The 18,085-nt window shown below is 47.3% G+C and overlaps 1 protein-coding gene across 2 annotated transcripts in view; it reads left to right on the forward strand.

Moving 5' to 3' along the window:
* Tmco3 (transmembrane and coiled-coil domains 3) overlaps positions 1-17,488 on the forward strand; it is a 34,868-nt gene extending 17,380 nt beyond the window's left edge. Inside the window, exons 7-12 of one of the 2 annotated variants that reach the window (XM_059244411.1) lie at positions 2,464-2,584; positions 4,106-4,301; positions 10,046-10,196; positions 14,839-14,918; positions 15,770-15,919; positions 16,862-17,488. In XM_059244411.1, coding sequence (XP_059100394.1) covers positions 2,464-2,584; positions 4,106-4,301; positions 10,046-10,196; positions 14,839-14,918; positions 15,770-15,919; positions 16,862-16,975 — 812 coding nt within the window. In that variant the 3' untranslated portion in view covers positions 16,976-17,488. The remainder of the gene's footprint in view (positions 1-2,463; positions 2,585-4,105; positions 4,302-10,045; positions 10,197-14,838; positions 14,919-15,769; positions 15,920-16,861) is intronic. The other variant, XM_059244412.1, reaches the window with a different exon arrangement.
* The last annotated feature ends 597 nt before the right edge of the window (positions 17,489-18,085 follow it).

Below are 18,085 nucleotides of genomic sequence, written 5' to 3' on the forward strand. Positions count from 1 at the left end.
GAGCTCCACATGGGTCAGCAGCAGTGCAGGGAGCAGAGCTTGAGAACTACTGAAGGAAAGAGGGCTATCCCATGACCTCAGTGTCCAACCCTAAAATAAAATGCTGACCCCAAAGAAAACACTGATAGCTGTGAGCACAGTAAACTTAGGGCTTTTTTTAAAGGCTTTAAAAACATAAACATAGGCTGGGCATGGTGATGCATGACTTTAATCCCAGCACTTGGGAGGCAGAGGCAGGCAGATCTCTCTGAGTTTGATGCCAACCTGGTCTACAGGTGAGTTCCAGGACACAGAGAAACCCTGTCTCAAAAAACCAAAAAATAACTAAATAACTAAATAAATGAGCATAGGCCAGGGGAAGACTTTTGCTTACTCCATAAAGTACGGAGTTTTAGTTACCCTCCCTGTTGTTATGGTAAAAATAACCCTGACAAAGCACCTCAGGCAGGGCAGGGATTCTCTTGGCTCACAGTTTCGGGGGAGTCCAGGCGTCAGCAGCGTGACGTGGCTGGTTGCACGGTGTCTGCAGTGAGGAAGGAGGTGCAGGGGTGCTGCTCAGTCCCCTCTGCCCTGTTCAGTGTAGGACCCAACCAGAGAAACGGCTCTGCCCACATCTGGGGTCGTTCCTGCCTCCACCTAATGAGGAAAATCCTTCACAGGCATGCGGAGAGGCTAACCTAATCCAAATAGTTTCCTCACGAGTGTCCCAGCAGCTTGTCTCTCAGTGGTTCTAGGTCCTGTCAACTTGACAACAATGTAAACCGTCATCAGGCTCATAGCAGGAACTTCTTTAAGTCCATGTGAATAATTACCCACGGGAAGATCAGCAAAGTATACCTGGGGGAGAAGATGCCTGAGTGAATAATTATGAAGATTCTGCTTCTTGTGAGCACCCTGGAGAGACAAGCCAGTACCCCCGTGATGCCATTTCCCCTTTCTACTTCTGAGTGGAGGAGGAGATGCTGTTCTGATCTTGTTTTGTTTTGTTTTGAGACGACATTTCCAAGTGTAGCCCAGGCTGCCTGCAGCCTCAGTCTTCCTGCTTCAGCCTTGGTTGACATGAACTAGCACTGACCGAATGTCGGGTCTCAGGAGCTCCTGCACTCTCAGTGGGACTGTACGTGGGCCTAACCTCTTTGGAGAATGATTTCAAAACAGAAAATTCTCTTTCTAGTTATATGCCTTTAAAAGGTCTTGTAATTACTTTCAATAACCAAAAAAATGACTAATAACGCAAGTATTCAGTAATAGAACAGATAATGCCATCGGTAGCATAATCGTCGGCATGCTACGAAACCGATGTGAGCTAATCTCAGGAGTAGAGGAGAAACAGAGATGCAGAACATGTCTGTGTTGATACAATGTAAAGTCTGGAGATGAGACCTTTTACACTTGCCCCCTAAAGAGACATCTGAATGATAAACCCGAGTGTGGCCTGTGATGGCTCTTCAGAGAGGGGAGGGCTTGTGACACCAGCAACCGCTTGGAAGCTGGCAGCAGACGCCACTGCACGTCACGTGGCGCTCTGCTTTTCTCCATGCACACACAGGGTTTTGCAATGGCCTGTAAGAACACAAGGTGACCGCCAGGGTGGAAATGCAATCCGCAGTTCTGCTTTACTGTGTGTTTAGGAGGAGTCCCTTTCTGTGGGAGAACATGCGGGGGGGGGGGGGAGTGGGGGTTTGCTCTAGTGGTATGCAGAATGTGGAACCTGTCACCAGAAGGACCGAGACTGGCTTGTTAGGGGCTGGGGGTAAAGGCAGCTCATATTTCCATTTTCCAAGCACGCCATCTTGTCTGCCACAGTGTCTTTTGATTATGGCATTTTGCCATAAGTATGTTACTAGCAATAGAAATAAACTATTTTGGTGATTTTCTTTATAAAATGTTTTATGGGCAATGGTGTACACATGTAGTTCCAGCTACTTGACAGACTGAGGCAGGAGGATTACTTGAGCCTAAGAGCCAGCCTGGGCCACACAGTGAAACCCGCCCATCCCAACTCAAGCAAAACTAATAAAAAAATTTCTTTGAGAGCAAACATTGATTTTAAAGGTTGAAGTTGGTCTCGAGATAGACATTGTTCTATTGCTCAGGATGGCCCCAAACTCTTGTGCTAAAGGGTCCTTCTGCCTCAGCCTTGCAGTAGTTAGGACTACAAGTGTGCCCCACCTGCTGCTCCAAAGAGATTTTAAAGTCGTTTTTATTTAAATTATGAAGGTTATTTGAATTATTTTGAAAATATGTCAAGTCCCGTGATTTTTTTTTCTTTTAATTTTACTATTGTGCGTGTCTGTGATCATGTGCGTGGCACGCTTGTGGAGTCAGCTCCTCTTCCACATTGCCGTGGGTTCTGGAGGTTGGATTCGGGTTGACAGGCATGTACCGCAGTCGCCCGGGGCCTGGGTTTTGACGGGTGCCCTTGAGTCTCTGAGCCTCTGTTCTGAGTAGCTGTTTCCCCAGCAGGCGACATTGATTACAGCACAGTGCTGCTTGGCATGCTGGTGATGCAGGATGTGCAGTTGGGGCTGTTCATCGCCGTCATGCCCACGCTCATACAGGCGGGAGCGAGCACGTCGTCCAGGTAAGTGTCTGTACACCGTGTTTGCTTGTTTGACTTACGGTCATTTGTTCATAAAAATGCTACACAAGGCCAGGCGGTGGTGGCGCACACCTTTACCCCAGCACTCGGGAGGCAGAGGCAGGCGGATCTCTGATCTCTGAGTTTGAGGCCAGCCTGGGCTACAGAGAGAGTTTCCTGGACAGCTAGGACTGTTACATAGAGAAACCCTGTCTCGAAAAACAAAACAAAACAAAAGCTACACAGTACCTTCCCCAGGGTGGTGCCCTAACTCATGTTACATATGTCTCTGAGCACAGGCTATGGTGGCACCAACGAGGTGACTCTGGCTTTGTTGTTGTACACCAGCCCCTGGACTGGAAGATTAGCACAGTCCCACACTGGGTATGCATGTGTGTGTATACATGTGAATGTGTGGTGTGCATCTGTGTATGGTATATGGGTGTGTGGTATACATGAATGTATGTTATGGTGTGTGTGTGTGTGTGCAGTGTACTTGCATATGGGGAGGGGTGTTCATGTAGCAGAAGCTATCAGGTGTCCTGCTTTATGACTCTGTCTCGTTCCCTTGAGGCAAGGCCTCTCAATGAATCTGGAGCTAAGCTGGCACCAGCAAGACCCAGCTCTCCGCCATTTCTGACCCCCACGGCACAGGGGTTATGAGCATACACGTGGCCACACCCAGCTCTTTTTGGTTGTTGTTTGAGACAGAATCTTACTATGTAGCTTTGGCTTGCCTAGAATTTGCTATGTAGACCAGGCTAGCCTTGAACTCCCAGAGATCTGCCTGCCTCTGCTTCCTGAGTGCTGGGGTTAAAAGTGTGCACCACCACACCTGGCCTTTTTTTTAATGGTGCTCGTTATTTGAGCTGAGGCCTTCATGTTTGTGGAGCAAATGCTCTCACCCACTGGCACCTCCCCAGTCCTTGTAGAAACTCCTACATCCTCAAAAACTCATTTACTCCAAAGCAGAGATCCCAAGACAACCCACATTTGAGTCACGTGACTTACTTTTCTAAATTAATGTAATATAGAGATTTTATTTTAGCATTTAAAAATAGAAAATGTGTATGATTCAGTCATTTTTTTTTTTTTTTTTTTGGTTTTTCGAGACAGGGTTTCTCTGTGTAGCTTTGCGCCTTTCCTGGAACTCACTTGGTAGCCCAGGCTGGCCTCGAACTCACAGAGATCCGCCTGGCTCTGCCTCCCGAGTGCTGGGATTAAAGGCGTGCGCCACCACCGCCCGGCCCAGTCATTTATTTTGTAAAATGTTAAAAGATTATTTATGGGCCGGGTGGTGGTGGCGCACGCCTTTAATCCCAGTACTCAGGAGGCAGAGCCAGGCGGATCTCTGTGAGTTCGAGGCCAGCCTGGGCTACCAAGTGAGTTCCAGGAGAGGCGCAAAGCTACACAGGGAAACCCTGTCTCAAAAAAACCAAAAAAAAAAAAAAAAAAAAAAAAGATTATTTATGGACTTTAAAGAAATACTTTTGGAGGTGAATGCCATCTCTCTCTTCTCCCCAGCGTTGTCATGGAAGCACTGCGGATACTCTTTCTGATTGGACAGATTCTCTTCTCGCTGGCTGCTGTTTTTCTCTTATGTCTCATCATAAAGACTTACCTCATAGGACCGTATTACCGGAAGCTGCATGTGGAAAGCAAAGGGAACAAGGAAATCCTCATCCTAGGAGTGTCCGCGTTCATCTTTCTCATGTTGACGGTAATCCTCCAGTATCTGTGGGGTATATGGCCCTGTGTGCAGCCGATCTCACCGAAGCCTGTGATGACTCCACCTTCTCACTGGAGAAGTGGCTAAAACATTCAGGTTAGGAGTGTTTGCTCCAGACGCGGTTTATCCCGCCACGGCTGAGCCTATCTGATCGTTACCAGGCACTTTGTGAAAATATGATCTGTGAGTGCTGCATTTATTTTGTATTTCCAGACAGGGTTTGCATTTTTAAAAACAGATATGTGTTCATGAAAAGGCACATAAGCACATTTACTGTCTTAAGCTTCACACAGCTTTGCATTCAAAATAGCGGATCAAGTTAAAAGCACTTTTTATTCTTTCTGGTGAGGATGAGCTGGTTAGCGGTATGACTTCTGTGGCCATAAAGGGGATTTTAAATACAGATCCATGTATGTGTTTGAAAGAGGGGTGTAAGAGAATTTAGAGGGAGGAAAAGGAGGGGAAATGATGTAATTTTTAAAAATACAAGAGATAAAAACAGACCAACCAGACTTGTGTTAGAAAGTAGACTTCTCCTAAGAGTGGGGAAAGGCCCAGAGACGTCCTAAACAGTCTAACTAGTAACAGCGGTGTTCCCACACACCTCCACCGTAGTACTGTTCAGCAGCCATGCCTCAGCATTTATCCCGGAAAAATGAAGGTGTGTGTTCACTCCAACTCATGGATGTCCATAACACTCTGGATTATGATAACCAAATCCAGTGCAATTGCCCTTCAAGGTGAATGGTAAGGAACTGTGGTGTATCAGGCTGGGGAGACCGTTCTGTTGTTAAAGTGTTTGCCTTGAAAGCTCGAGACCCTGAGCGTGGATCCCCACACCCACCCCGAAAGCCTGGCAATGACAAGTTCCTGTAATCCAATGAGTGTGAAGGTGCTGTGGGCAGGAACAGAAGCATCCCTGGGGCTTGCTTGCTGCACAGTCTAGCTGGATAGGTAAGCTCCAAAAATAAATACTTAAAAAATAGAAGAGAGGGTTGGAGAGATGGCTCAGAGGTTAAGAGCACCGACTGCTCTTCCAGAGGTCCTGAGTTCAATTCCCAGCACCCACATAGTGGCTCACAATCATCTGTAATGAGATCTGGCACCCTCTTCTGTATACATAATAAATAAATAAATCTTTAAAAAAATAGACGATAGAGGGAGTGTGATTGAATAAGGCAGCTGATGTTGACCTCTGGCCTCCATAAGTGCACGTGTACACCCGTCAACATACACACACTAAATAAATAAGTAGAAACTAGGGTATATCTGCTGCCCTACCGTAAAACCGCTAGTCCGTGCAAAGCCCAGGAGCCATGCAGAGTGAAAGCGGTTCTTCAAGGGCTGTATATGACTGAGTGAATCCATTTGTATAGTACTTATTAAATAGCAATTTCAGAAATTGAGGAAGGAAGTGAGTACTAGGGGTTGGGAAAGGCTGGCAGGTAGCCCGGCCAAGCCACTGGGTTAGACAGGACACTTCAAACTGTCTGTCTTGAGTTTAATGGTTCAGTGTTAAGAAGTAAACTAGCAAACTCTTTATGTATGGCATTATTTTATAACCTTGGGGAAGCACAACATTTACTTCTGCTCATGATGACTGTAATTCATCCAAGAATGTTACTTATTTAAGAATTTCCCCTGCTTTATCTATTCCAGAGTAGTTTGTTTTTGCTAGTAACCTCCAGCAAGGTTGTCATGTCTGTGGAGGTCCATGCCGCCCTCCCCGGGGATGTAGCAGCCAGAGTGAATCTTCATGGGCACCTGGTTTCTCCCTCTGTTCACTCGGCAGTGTTGGTTGGGTATCTGCCATCAGGCTCTAGGTGCGACAGGGAGTGCCGGCCTCTGCACATCAGACATGGGTACCGTGCTTGTCGCTGATGCTCTGGTTAGGGGTGGTGTGAGAGAGGCCGTTTGCTGTCCCCCAGGCTCTCGCTCCTGGACTTCATTTCTGAGGAGGTGGAATGGCTGGGCTTGGAATACACATCTGGTTACCTTCACTGCTGCTCGGTTTGCCCCAAGTCTCATCTGTGACATGGACATTGATGGGGGCTAGTTCTTCCACACCCTCCGCACACCTGCTGCTGTCTGTCTTTAATCTTAGCTCTTCTGTTTCATGGGTTTGCGTACACATATACAATGGGTTCTGATCCCCATTTCCTTGGGGTTGCTGGAGTCAGCTGTCCTTTTAAGAGATTCAAAACACCTGGGATTCGCTCTGGGCGCACCTTAATGTGGTCTGGTTGTTTCTCTATGGGATTGGTAATTTTCTTATTCATTCGTAGGCTTTAAAACAAACTCTTGGTAAGTTTTTTTTGTCTCATTAAAAAAGCAGCTGTGAAATTTATTTAGCATAACCGTCACCATTTTAAACGTCTTCCTGTGCGATTTGGTGGTTCCCAGCATGCTAACACTGCTGTGCCGCTATCACCACTGACGAGTGGCAGAGCACCCCATGACTCTCCCCTCTTCACCCCGTCCCCATAAGCACTGGTCTATTGTCCGTCACTGTGGACTTGCTGCTGCTTCCTGGCATTTTTATCTAAATTTGATCAGACACCACATGGCTATTATCATCTGGCTCCTTCCAGCCTGGGGCCTTCAGGTCCACGGGTAGAATGTGCCAGCACTTCTGTCCATATGGTGACATAGTGTTCTGTGTCACATCCATTCTTGCCAATGTCTTTCTGGCCCCCTGGCTTGCTCTGAATGGCAATTTTTAATAAACTGAGGTTCTTAATTTCAATATACTCCGATAAGCGTTTTCTTTCTGGTTAGCACTTGCCATATTCTGTATAGACGTGTGATGTATAGATCTATAGATGTATAGATCTGGGTTCGTGAGGATGTTCTGTGGTGTCTTCTGCAAGCATCATCACTCCACTTTTCTCGTTTAGATCTACAGTTTAGATCTACACCTGGGGTGTGAACTGTAGAAAAGAATCTTTGCCCATTGCTTTGTCCGAATCCAAGTAGCTGTGTTGTGCATTTGTATGTTTAAATTCATTCTTGTACCTGTTGTATGAGGTATATGTGCACACGTACACTTTTGTAAATACATGTGGATAGTGTATGTATATATTTGTGTGGGTATATATCTAGTGGATTGATATGTACATATGTCTTTGCTAGTGTGTGTGTGTGTGTGTGTGTGTGTGCTTATGCATGGGTTGGGGGTGTTATTTTGATTTGCTACTGCTTTGCATCTTAATCCATGCTTGCTCTCACACTATTTTGTAATCCAGTTGTAACTAGAGTTTTCCTGCTTGGCCCACAGTCAGGACAAATCTCTATCACCTGCCAGTCCCACAGCCTCAGACCCGACCAAGTAAACACAGAGACTTATATTGGTTACAAACTGTATGGCCATGGCAGGCTTCTTGCTAACTGTTCTTACAGCTTAAATTAATCCATTTCCATTAATCTATACCTTGCCACATGACTCGTGGCTTACCGGCATCTTCATATGCTGTTTGTCATCGTGGTGGCTGGCAGTGTCTCTCCGACTCAGCCTTCCACTTCCCAGCTTTATTCTCCTCCTTGTCCCGCCTACACTTCCTGCCTCGCCAATGGCCAATCAGTGTTTTATTTATTGACTAATTAACAACACATTTGCCATGCAGAACATCCCACAGCACTTCCCCCCCCTTTTTTTTTCAAAAAGAAAGGTTTTAACCTTAACAAAGTAAAATTACATATAATTTGGGAATTTGGGCGTAGCTTCTCTTACTACTTCCTGCTGGAGGGGGGCGCTGTATCTTATGGGGAAACAAAGAAAATTTTAGGATTATGGAATAGTCCGTGAGGCTGTATCGTCTGAGCCAGATGCCTTCAAACCATTCTGGATGTTGGATCATCTGGGTCATGGTGTCATTGGAGACCTTCAGGGGGTCTTGGCTGGTCAAACCTTATGTATCTTAATCTGGAACAAATCCATAGCCTTTGGCTTTCTGTGGGAACAAAAGAAACTCTTTTCCAAAGCAACATATCCTTATATCCAAATTTTGAAGTCAAGGTATCTTTAAAGTATACATATTGGTTTAACTCAGCTTCCTTTGCAATCAAATATCTCTCTGCAGTTAAGAATCCCAAAGACAACACAATCCAGATTCTCTGTGTAGTATTCATCTTCACGTGGCTTATTTTTTATATTAATTTTACTGTCTCTTTAAAGACTTTATTTTTTAAAACTATGTGTTTCTATAACTCTATATATCACCTTTTTTGTCTCTTTCAAGCCTACGTATCTTTTACACACATTGTAAACTATTACATCTGAATCTGTCTTATTGTGAATCTATTGCCTTAAACTGTAGCAGCTGTGGCTGCTGGCTCCGACCACCTCAGCTTCCCAACATGGCCGTGGTTTACCACCGGCTCTGGGAGCTATCGTGGGTCTATGCTTTTATCCAAGCAGTGTGTAGACCAGAAACCTCTTTTTTTGTTTTGTACCAGCAAAGGCTAAATCCACCACGCAGCTTAATGTGCCACTTGCAGAGGCCTCATTCCCGCCAAACTGCAGGTCAAGCGAGCACACCAGAAACCCACAAGTAGCTCAAACCGGCAGCTGCCGCTCATTTGAGAGAGACAATTAGGAAGCTGTTTTTAGCTCCCGTTTTAGAATCTTTTTTCTCAGTTTTTAGGTGGAAACTCTTGCCACCACGTTGGACGCCATTTGTAGCTTGAGTTTTCCTGCTTGGCCCACAGTCAGGACAAATCTCTATCACCTGCCAGTCCCACAGCCACTCAGACCCAACCAAGTAAACACAGAGACTTATATTGGTTACAAACTGTATGGCCATGGCAGGCTTCTTGCTAACTGTTCTTACAGCTTAAATTAATCCATTTCCATTAATCTATACCTTGCCACATGGCTCGTGGCTTACCGGCATCTTCATATGCTGTTTGTCATCGTGGTGGCTGGCAGTGTCTCTCCGACTCAGCCTTCCACTTCCCAGCTTTATTCTCCTCCTTGTCCCGCCTACACTTCCTGCCTCGCCAATGGCCAATCAGTGTTTTATTTATTGACTAATTAACAACACATTTGCCATACAGAACATCCCACAGCATCCAGTAGCATTCTGGCCCAAATTTGGTTCTGTGTCAGGATCATTGTAGTTTTATTTGCGATTTCTCCAACTTCCTCATAAGTTTTCAGGTCTAGCCTTTCGTTTTTCATGCCTGCATAAGTCTCACCAGCATCCCTAAATCTGTCTGTCCCTTCATGGAGTAGTGACACCTTCCTGGTGCAGAGTGTCTGCCTCCTCACTGTTGGCTCCTTCTGGCACCTCTGTGGCGTCTTGTGTTGGGTATGGCACCTCACAGCTGTCTGTAACAGTTCCAGGGGATCTGACACCCTCACATAGACATACATGCAGGCAAAACACCAGTGCACATAAAATAAAAATTCTTTAAAACTAAAATAAAGGTTGGAAAATATAAAATAGCACAGTGATCTACATGAGTGACTTTAAAATATTTTTTTTTTCCCTCCAAGTATGGTTAGCTCAACCAATGTTAGTCTTTGGTGTATGGTCTCTCTGGCCACTCCTGGGCCCTTCTGGGGCCGCATATAGGAACCTGCATCTCTGGGGTGGTGCTTGGGTACTAGGCCTTGTTGCTGTCCACTGTGGTTCTTCTGTTGGGTTGAGGATTGTCAGGCTGTGAGCACCCTTAAGTATATCAGCCTGGGCAGTACCATGTGTTTCTGAATGAAGCTGATTCCTCATCCCCAGGTCACAGAGCTGCTGGATGTCTCTATGGAGCTTGGCTGCTTCCTGGCTGGAGCACTGGTCTCTTCTCAAGGGCACATGGTCACAGAGGAAATCATGACTTACATCGAGCCTATCCGTGACTTCTTGGCCATCATCTTCTTCGCATCCATAGGTACTCCCCCGCAGGGCTGCAATGCCTTTGATAAGCACATGAGATCGTCTGTAATGTCTGCATGTAAATATGCTTTTCTGCAGTCTGAGGAAAATACTTATTTTAAAAAAGGGAAAATGGGGAGGGAAAAAAAAAGAACAAGAATTAGCTGATTGCTTGTCAGGTTTCATCAGTGCCCTGGTGAGGATGTGTATAGCCATTTCAGGTGACCTTCAGGGGACTAAACTTTGCCCTCAGGTCCCTGTGCCAGGCTCCTAAGGATGCCATGCATGTGGGAATTCAGTGGGTCTCATCCTGGAAGTGGGGACAGCAGATAGAGTCCTAATGCACCCTGGCCCCCTCCTCTCGATGCTTTATTGTTGGAGGTTCATGTGCTTTGCTGTGGTCTGCAGATGGAGTGCAGTCCCTCAGGATGTGGAAAACTAGTCCTGTAGCTGCAAGTTTTCCTGTGTCCCGCCTGGTCCTGCAGCTGCTCATACCCAAGTAAACACACAGAGGCTTACATCAGTTGTGAATTGCATGGTCATGGCCTATGGCTCAATTTTCTTGCTAGCTAGCTCTTATAACTAAACTCAGCCCATTTCTATTAATCTATATGTCACCACGTGTTCTGTGGCGTTACCTGTGTGCCATTACATGCTGCTCCCTGGATGGTCGAATGGCATCTCTCTGCCTCTCCTTTCTCCTCCTCCTCCTATCTCTCTTAGATTTTCCCGCCTGGATCTATCCTGCCCTGCCATAGGCCAATGTAGCTCTGTTTACCAACCAATCACATATTCACACAACATATATTCACAGCATACAGAAAGACATCCCACAGCATAGTCCTGAGATTTACATAGAAATACAAAAGGCTGGTGGGCCCGGCCCGCTGGCGGGCACTGGCAGCAATAAACAAACAAACAAATAAATAAAAGAAATACAAAAGGCTGTTTATAGCTCTGTCCATCTTGAAGGAGAGGTTCACAGTGGGGAGGCCCTTGGGCATAAGACATCAGCCAAGTGTAGGATGACCCACACAGACCAAGACCCATCTCTCACCTCTCTTCTGTACCCCAGCTTCAACCCTCTGACACCCACGGAGCATGTCGACAGCTTGCTAGTTCTGACTCTCTGGCCTTCTGTTCCCACTTGATGGTCCACCTTCACTGAGGCGAGCTCCAAGCTTTATACGACACATTTTCATATCCCCCAGGTCACCTGGCTAATGTGTGCTCCCCCTCCATATCTTGTCATCTGGAATCATCAAATGTCCATATTTTTGTCTGTTTGTTTGTTTGAGACAGGGTCTCTTTATGTAGCCCTGGCTGTCCTGGAACTCAATCTGTAGACCAGACTGGCCTTGAACTTATGGAGATCCTGCCTGCCTCTGCCTCTTGAGTGCTAGGATCAAAGGCTAGGAGTAAAAGTGAGAATCTAAATTTTGGAGTATTTCTTGTTTTTTTTTATTTTTATTTTAAGATTTGCTTTATTTTTAACTATGTGTATTTGTCTGTGTGGGTATCTGCACATAAGTGCAGGTGCTCTTAAGTCCAGACATGTCTGGAGTTGGCTGTGAGCCACCCAGTGTGGGTGCTGGTAACCAAACTCAGGTTCTCTGCAAGAGCACTATGTGCTCTTAACTGCTGAGCCATCTCTCCAGCCCCAGAGCAGGTCTGTTTACACCCGGAGTTCTGCCAGCAGCATAGCATTTGAACAGAAACATCTGCTCCCTGATCTTTAGATTCCCTGTGTGTCTGCTTTGGGAAATTCAAGCTTAGTTCTGAAGAAACCTGCATACAGCCATCAGCCTAATCTCCAGTCAGTGGGCCATCTCTTTGTTCAGGGCTCTAATCATGTAAATGGCATGCTTTCCACTCAGAAGACACTTCAGCCTTGAGGTGAGTGAGGCAGAAGTGTAGCTGCAGGTGCCCGTTAACAAGTCCAAGGACAGCTACCAGACAGCCACAACCCTAATCCCAGGGCGTTTGCCGCAAGCCTGTGTCTGAGAAGAGACTGCACTTGAAGGGCGTGAGGAACAAGGAGCAGTTTGCGGCCCACAGCGAGGAAGGGCTTTCTGTGTGGAGGGAAGACACCAGGCTGATGGGGAGACTGGAGCTGTTGTGAGGCTGGAGGCTTTGTGACCCGGGGTTGTGTGGGCAGCACAGTGGAGATATGGCACCAGATTTTGTAGCCCATGTTCTGACCGGTGACAAGGGATAGTCCATGTTGCAACTAGTCTGTCCCTGTTTTAGAAATTTAGAAATAGGACACAGCTATCATATCAGTGGCTCGCTTCGGATGTTAGGACTAAAGACCCCAGACCAGGTCCCTCAAACAACACATTTCTCTCATGCCTCCAAGTTTCTTTACTAGAAAGAAAATGTTCACAGACTCCCTCATACTAGACACAGCCCTGTCAGCCGGGGTCACCCCTGTGTCCTCACACCTCGGTTACCTCCTGCAGACTCTGACTCCAGATGGCCCTATGGAGAAAGCTGCAGCCGGGTTTGTAGAGCCCAGTGAAGTCCATAGCCTGCTGCAGCGGCAGAGCTGCACCCAGGGCCTGTGGTGTTCTCTCGAGAAGAGAGGCTGCAGCCGCACACTGCCAGCCATCCTCATCTGGGTCTATGAACAGTGCAAACCGCTTGGTCCAGTTTTGAGTATTTCACACACACACACACACACCACCACCACCACCACCACCACCACCACCACCACCTCCCCGGGGATTAAGAAGATTCTGAGGGGCGGGCCTAGCCGTTGGTCCTTACACACCATCTGGTTTGGGGGAATCTTGCAGACCTTACACCTGCGGCCTGGCCCTCAGCCTAACAACCACGAGGATGACCATGTACTTCTCATGATGTATTTCATCCACTTGCCTCTCAAGTCCAGACTTGAGGAAGCAAGTACAATGAGACCAAGAGACCGCCCGGGGCCAATGGTGGAGCCTGCATAGTTCGCCGTACGCTGAGAGCATGTGGTGTTCACCATGAGAGCAAACGACAGCGGCTTCACCACTGACGGCTCCTTTGTCCTCCTGTCACGGCTGCTGGTGGCAAAGCTGTGGAGATGCACATTCTCTGCCTCACCTTTGCTGTGTCCTCACCACTGGTTTTAGTGGATTCTGTGTCCCAGCTGTCCCTTCACACACATCTGGGCAAGAAAGCGATGCCGTCCACAGAGCAGGAGGGCTCTGGGTAGGCTTAGGTATCTGGAAGGTGTTTTCTGCCTACAGCCCAGGTGCAGAAACCCCCTGTGTGCACGGGCTAGACAAACGTCATCATTGCAGGAGAGCGTCATAACTAGGGTAGGAAGCACAGTATCTCCTGGGAGGGACTCCTGGGAAAGCCTGGGGATGGGAGAGGTCAGACCACTACCTGGCACAGGCCATTCCATGGGAGAGATGTGGGTCAACTGGGAGTTGTCCACAGCGCAGCCCGACCTCATGTCTATTGAGAAGAGAGGTCTTCCTGGGTGGCATGCAGGCGGGAATCTAGGAAGACAGAGAGCTTAGGTGCCCCAGTGTGTGGGTTCTGCCTGTCCCATGTGGGCTGGGACTGGGGACTCTCCACCAGCTGTGGTTGCTGTGGGACAGGATGAGTATTACTGTACCACACACAGCTTTTGAACTTAGTTATACCTATGTGGATGGGCTCTGACCAAAAACATCTAAACTATGGCCTTACCAAGGAGGTCTGTGTGGGTTGGTGGTACAGGTCTTGAGTGTCCAGGGCTGGACAGCCTGTAGGACTTATAACCAGCTAGCAAATGAGGAGGCTCCAGGGGCCTGTCGTGGGCCTAACAGGACAGGAGGAACATTCGGGAATGTGGTGGGAAGAGGCAGGGGGTCCAGTCATAGTTTAGGGTAGCAGTCTGATCTCTAGGCATGAGCTCTGAGAACAGATCTTTAAAAGGGGAGAGAGTCCCAAAAGGACCTTGGATGTACAGCTAGAGAGGCTGGAGGGTCAGGGGATACATACCAGAGTCTGAACCACTTTGAGGAAGCATCTCCGTGTCTCAGGAAGAGGAAACTGTCTAGGAAAGAAAGGGAGCTTTCTTACATTTGTGTTTGTGAGTAAAACAGAAACATGGTCTGTAAGAGCTGAGGCCGCAGAGTCTATTGAGTGGTTGACTCCGGGGCCAGGAACCTCTGATGGGAAGACAATCTCCAGGTGCTAGTGTTTTCCTGAGAAGATGACAAAGCTTTGAGTGGGCAGAGACGCTTCCACCTAAGGCCACCTGTCCTTTTTGGGAGGAACAAAGGACAATGAGAAGGGCCTAGGGCAAGGCATGCCCCATGGTGAGAAATGACAAAGACTGTGTGTAGATGTGGAACATTTCCCGACCTTTGCTGTGGCTGCCGTGCATACACAAGCTGTGTGTGCCCAGGTCCTGAGTCTGCAAGGAGTGCTGGGTCCTGTGCCTCCTGAGGATCTTGCTGCATTCTCTGTGGGTGTGGCCTCATGGAGGAGGACTGCCATACCTCTCTCTTTCCCTAGGAGAGGGCGAGGGTTTTGCCAAAGCCCTCCAAAGGACTTGGGTTTTGGTTTAGTTCTTCTGTAAGAGCAAGTTTAATTAGTATGCTAGAGTTGTAGATCTGTAGTGGAGAGATGGCTGGAGCCTGTTCTGAGGTGTCTTGTCTCTCTGTCTCCCACAGGGCTTCATGTGTTCCCCACCTTTGTGATCTATGAGTTGACTGTGCTGGTATTCCTCACCCTGTCTGTGGTCGTCATGAAGGTATGAGGCTGTCTCTTAGCACTCAGAGCTGGTGAAGTCCACACTGCTCTATTACTCACTACACAGCACAGCACCTCCCATTGGCCCTTGTTTCCAGCCAGCTACTGCATAAGTCCCGCAGAACCCCGGTGACACTTGTGTCTCCAAATGCCACTGTGTGGAGACACTCCCGATCCATGCCCTTGGCAGATCCAAGGAGGCAGGTCTGGACCAGTGGTTTGGATGTTAGGATGACGTTTCAGAATTGGGGTGCGGGGGATTAGCAGAAGCCAGGTTGGGGAGCATCTTTCTAGGTCTGCAGGCTTGTTGTGGATAAGTCTGAGGAGCTGCCAGCGCCTCCTTCCTGATGGAGGTGTGCTTCAGCATACAGGAAACCCGGTGGGCACTTCCAAATGTCCATCCTCATGGCCGCAATTACTGTGTGACCTGTACTGGTGGCTAAGCCACAGTGTGACTGCCTATTTGGCACTATCTGGCGAGTTGCTAGTGCCGAGCTGCCTGCCGGTTCCAGGCTGCTCACCAGAGACCATCTCATGTATGGAATGAACCTCTGTCTTGAGCACTTAATATTTAATGCTGTTGACTTGATTTGCTGGGGGAAGGCTCACTTTCTGTCAATGAATCCGAACCTCTTACTTTGCCTTCCTGTCCTATATGGATTTCGGATAGTTTCTGTTAATTTGGTGCCTTCTGGCTATTTGGCATGCCTCTGCGTGCACTTCTCTGCTTGATTTGGACTAGAAGCTTTTTTTTTTTTTTTCCTTTTTCTTTTCCATCTCGATTCTGTATTATGAGAGTAACTTCGTCTGGCCTTTGGTCATGAACAGTGATGTGATAAACTGTTCTCACAGTTTGTATTGGCAGTGCTGGTCTTGTCTCTCATCCTGCCAAGGAGCAGCCAGTACATCAAGTGGATTGTATCAGCAGGGCTGGCACAGGTCAGCGAGTTCTCCTTTGTTCTGGGGAGTCGAGCACGGAGAGCGGGCATCATCTCGAGAGAGGTGAGAGTCTATAACTCGACAGGCGTGACAGCCCCGTGGAGCACATTGAATGCTTCAGCGCAAGCATCTCTGGGAAAGAGTGAACACTCCCCAGCCCCCGCCGTACCTGACTTGGGAGTCCAGGCACACCGGGCCTCGGGGACGGCAGCATGCTCTCAGTGGGCACTGAGCCGGCCTGGAAGGAAGCTGTGATGGGAGTCACGGAAGCTGGACCTGGCTGCTTCCTTCTCATTTAAGGTGTTAAGTTTCTTAGGTGAAAAGAGCTGGTTAATCCTGCTGTTGTTCTTTATGCCTGAACTTAGCCAAAAGGCCGGGAAGTGATGCCGTTGTCTTTTACAGTAGTTATAATTAGCAGGCTGAGCCGTGAAAGGTGGGCTGTTCTCTTGAACCTATAATAGACGCTCCCAGGGAAGCCCAGGGAAGCCCACAGAGCTTCTACAGTTCAGTGGTGGTCTCTCTGTGGGAGGAGTGTGAGGAGGTGGCAGTGTACGGGACACAGTCAAAGCACCGTGGAGTAGAGTCCTTTCTAACGAGAGAATGCGGGTCACTGGACCCGATGCTCAGCTGCATCATGGGAAAAGCATAGATCCAGTTTGAGTCCCTCTAACGTGTGTGGGGCCCTGGAGGGGTCACTTCAGGCCAGCAGAGAAACCAGGCTGCTACCCTGGAATTTATCAGAACCCACCACGGCTTTCCATCAGTGGTCGAATCCCAGTTCTTCCCACGGCAGATGTCCTCTCCCCCGCGGCACTCTTTGTCTTTCTTTAAAGATGGCTGAGCTCTGGGTGACAGTGTACCTCCTGACACTCGGGGAGAGCACGTCCTCAGCATGTGCTATTCAGTGCGCTCTCTGAAGCTACAGAACTTCCTGACACTCAGTGAGACGTGCGGGCTGTACGCTTGACCTCCCGGAACTCTTGTGACTGTGTCCATGTGTTACAGGTGTACCTCCTTATCCTGAGTGTGACCACACTTAGCCTCCTGCTCGCCCCAGTGCTGTGGAAAGCAGCCATCACAAAGTGTGTGCCGAGACCCGAGAGGAGGTCAAGCCTCTGACAGCACCAGAGGACGACAGACTGTGGGGCGGGGACCCTTCTCGGAGTCCTGAGACGGTCTCTTGCTGCACCTTCCTGCTGGCCTGCCGTCAGAGACAGAGCAGCGTTGACAAGGAGGCGGTATCCTCGCGGTCGCCTGCATTTTCAGAAACTCTCCTGTCATGTTTTCCAGAGTAATTTATTTGCAGTCCGTTGATTATGTACAGAGTTTTAACACTGCATTTTACAATCACCTGAACTATTTTGCCTGAATGTGCCTTTTTTTAAATGAAGATTATTAACTCCCTATTGTTAATTCATCAGCTCATGAGTTTTGGGTAAAGAAGAAAAATTAGAAAGCCTTTTTTAATTTATTGTACAATTATAATCTGTTGGTCAAATATTTGTTATTAAACATAATGGTGATATGAGATTTTAATTTTATTTTTGAGCTTGGAAGCTTACTTTTGATCTTTAAAGACTTGCTGTCTTCTTGCCCCTTGTAACTATTTTAAATAAAACATTTTCATGTTGATTTTTATTAGTTTTAGTTTAAAAATATTTGACTTTGAATCATAAGCATATGCATTCTTAAATAAAGACCATTTATGATCAGGGCATAATTATTTGGAACTTACTGACAATCTCACTTTTTAAGTTAGATTTTTCTGTTGAACTAACCATTGCACAAAACCTAGCCAATGTTTTTTTTTAATTTTAGATTTGCTTATGTGTATGAGTGTTTGCTCCATGTATGTATGTATATTTATATGAATGTATGTGCACCGTGTGTTCCTGATGCCTGAGGAAGTCGGAAGAAGGGGCTTAGATACCATGGACCAAGAGTTATGGATGGTTGTGAGCCACTATGTGGGTGCTGAGAATAGAACCAGAGTCCTCTACAAAAGCAACAAGTGCTCTAACTACTGAGCCGCCTCTCCAGCCCCATCAGACTTTTTTTTTTTTTTTTTATAGGATCATTCATGTGTCATCATTTAGTTCTCAAAGACCAAATGAATGTGTTTAAAAAATGTTTTAAGTTCTAACTTTGGAATTTAACTGGTATGTTTTAGTTATTAGGTGCCCTAGAAATGAAGACCTGGCCCTTGCCGGAGCTTCCCTGAGGGGCATA

This window comes from Peromyscus eremicus, chromosome 17, assembly GCF_949786415.1.
Source record: "Peromyscus eremicus chromosome 17, PerEre_H2_v1, whole genome shotgun sequence".
Lineage (NCBI taxonomy): Eukaryota > Metazoa > Chordata > Mammalia > Rodentia > Cricetidae > Peromyscus > Peromyscus eremicus.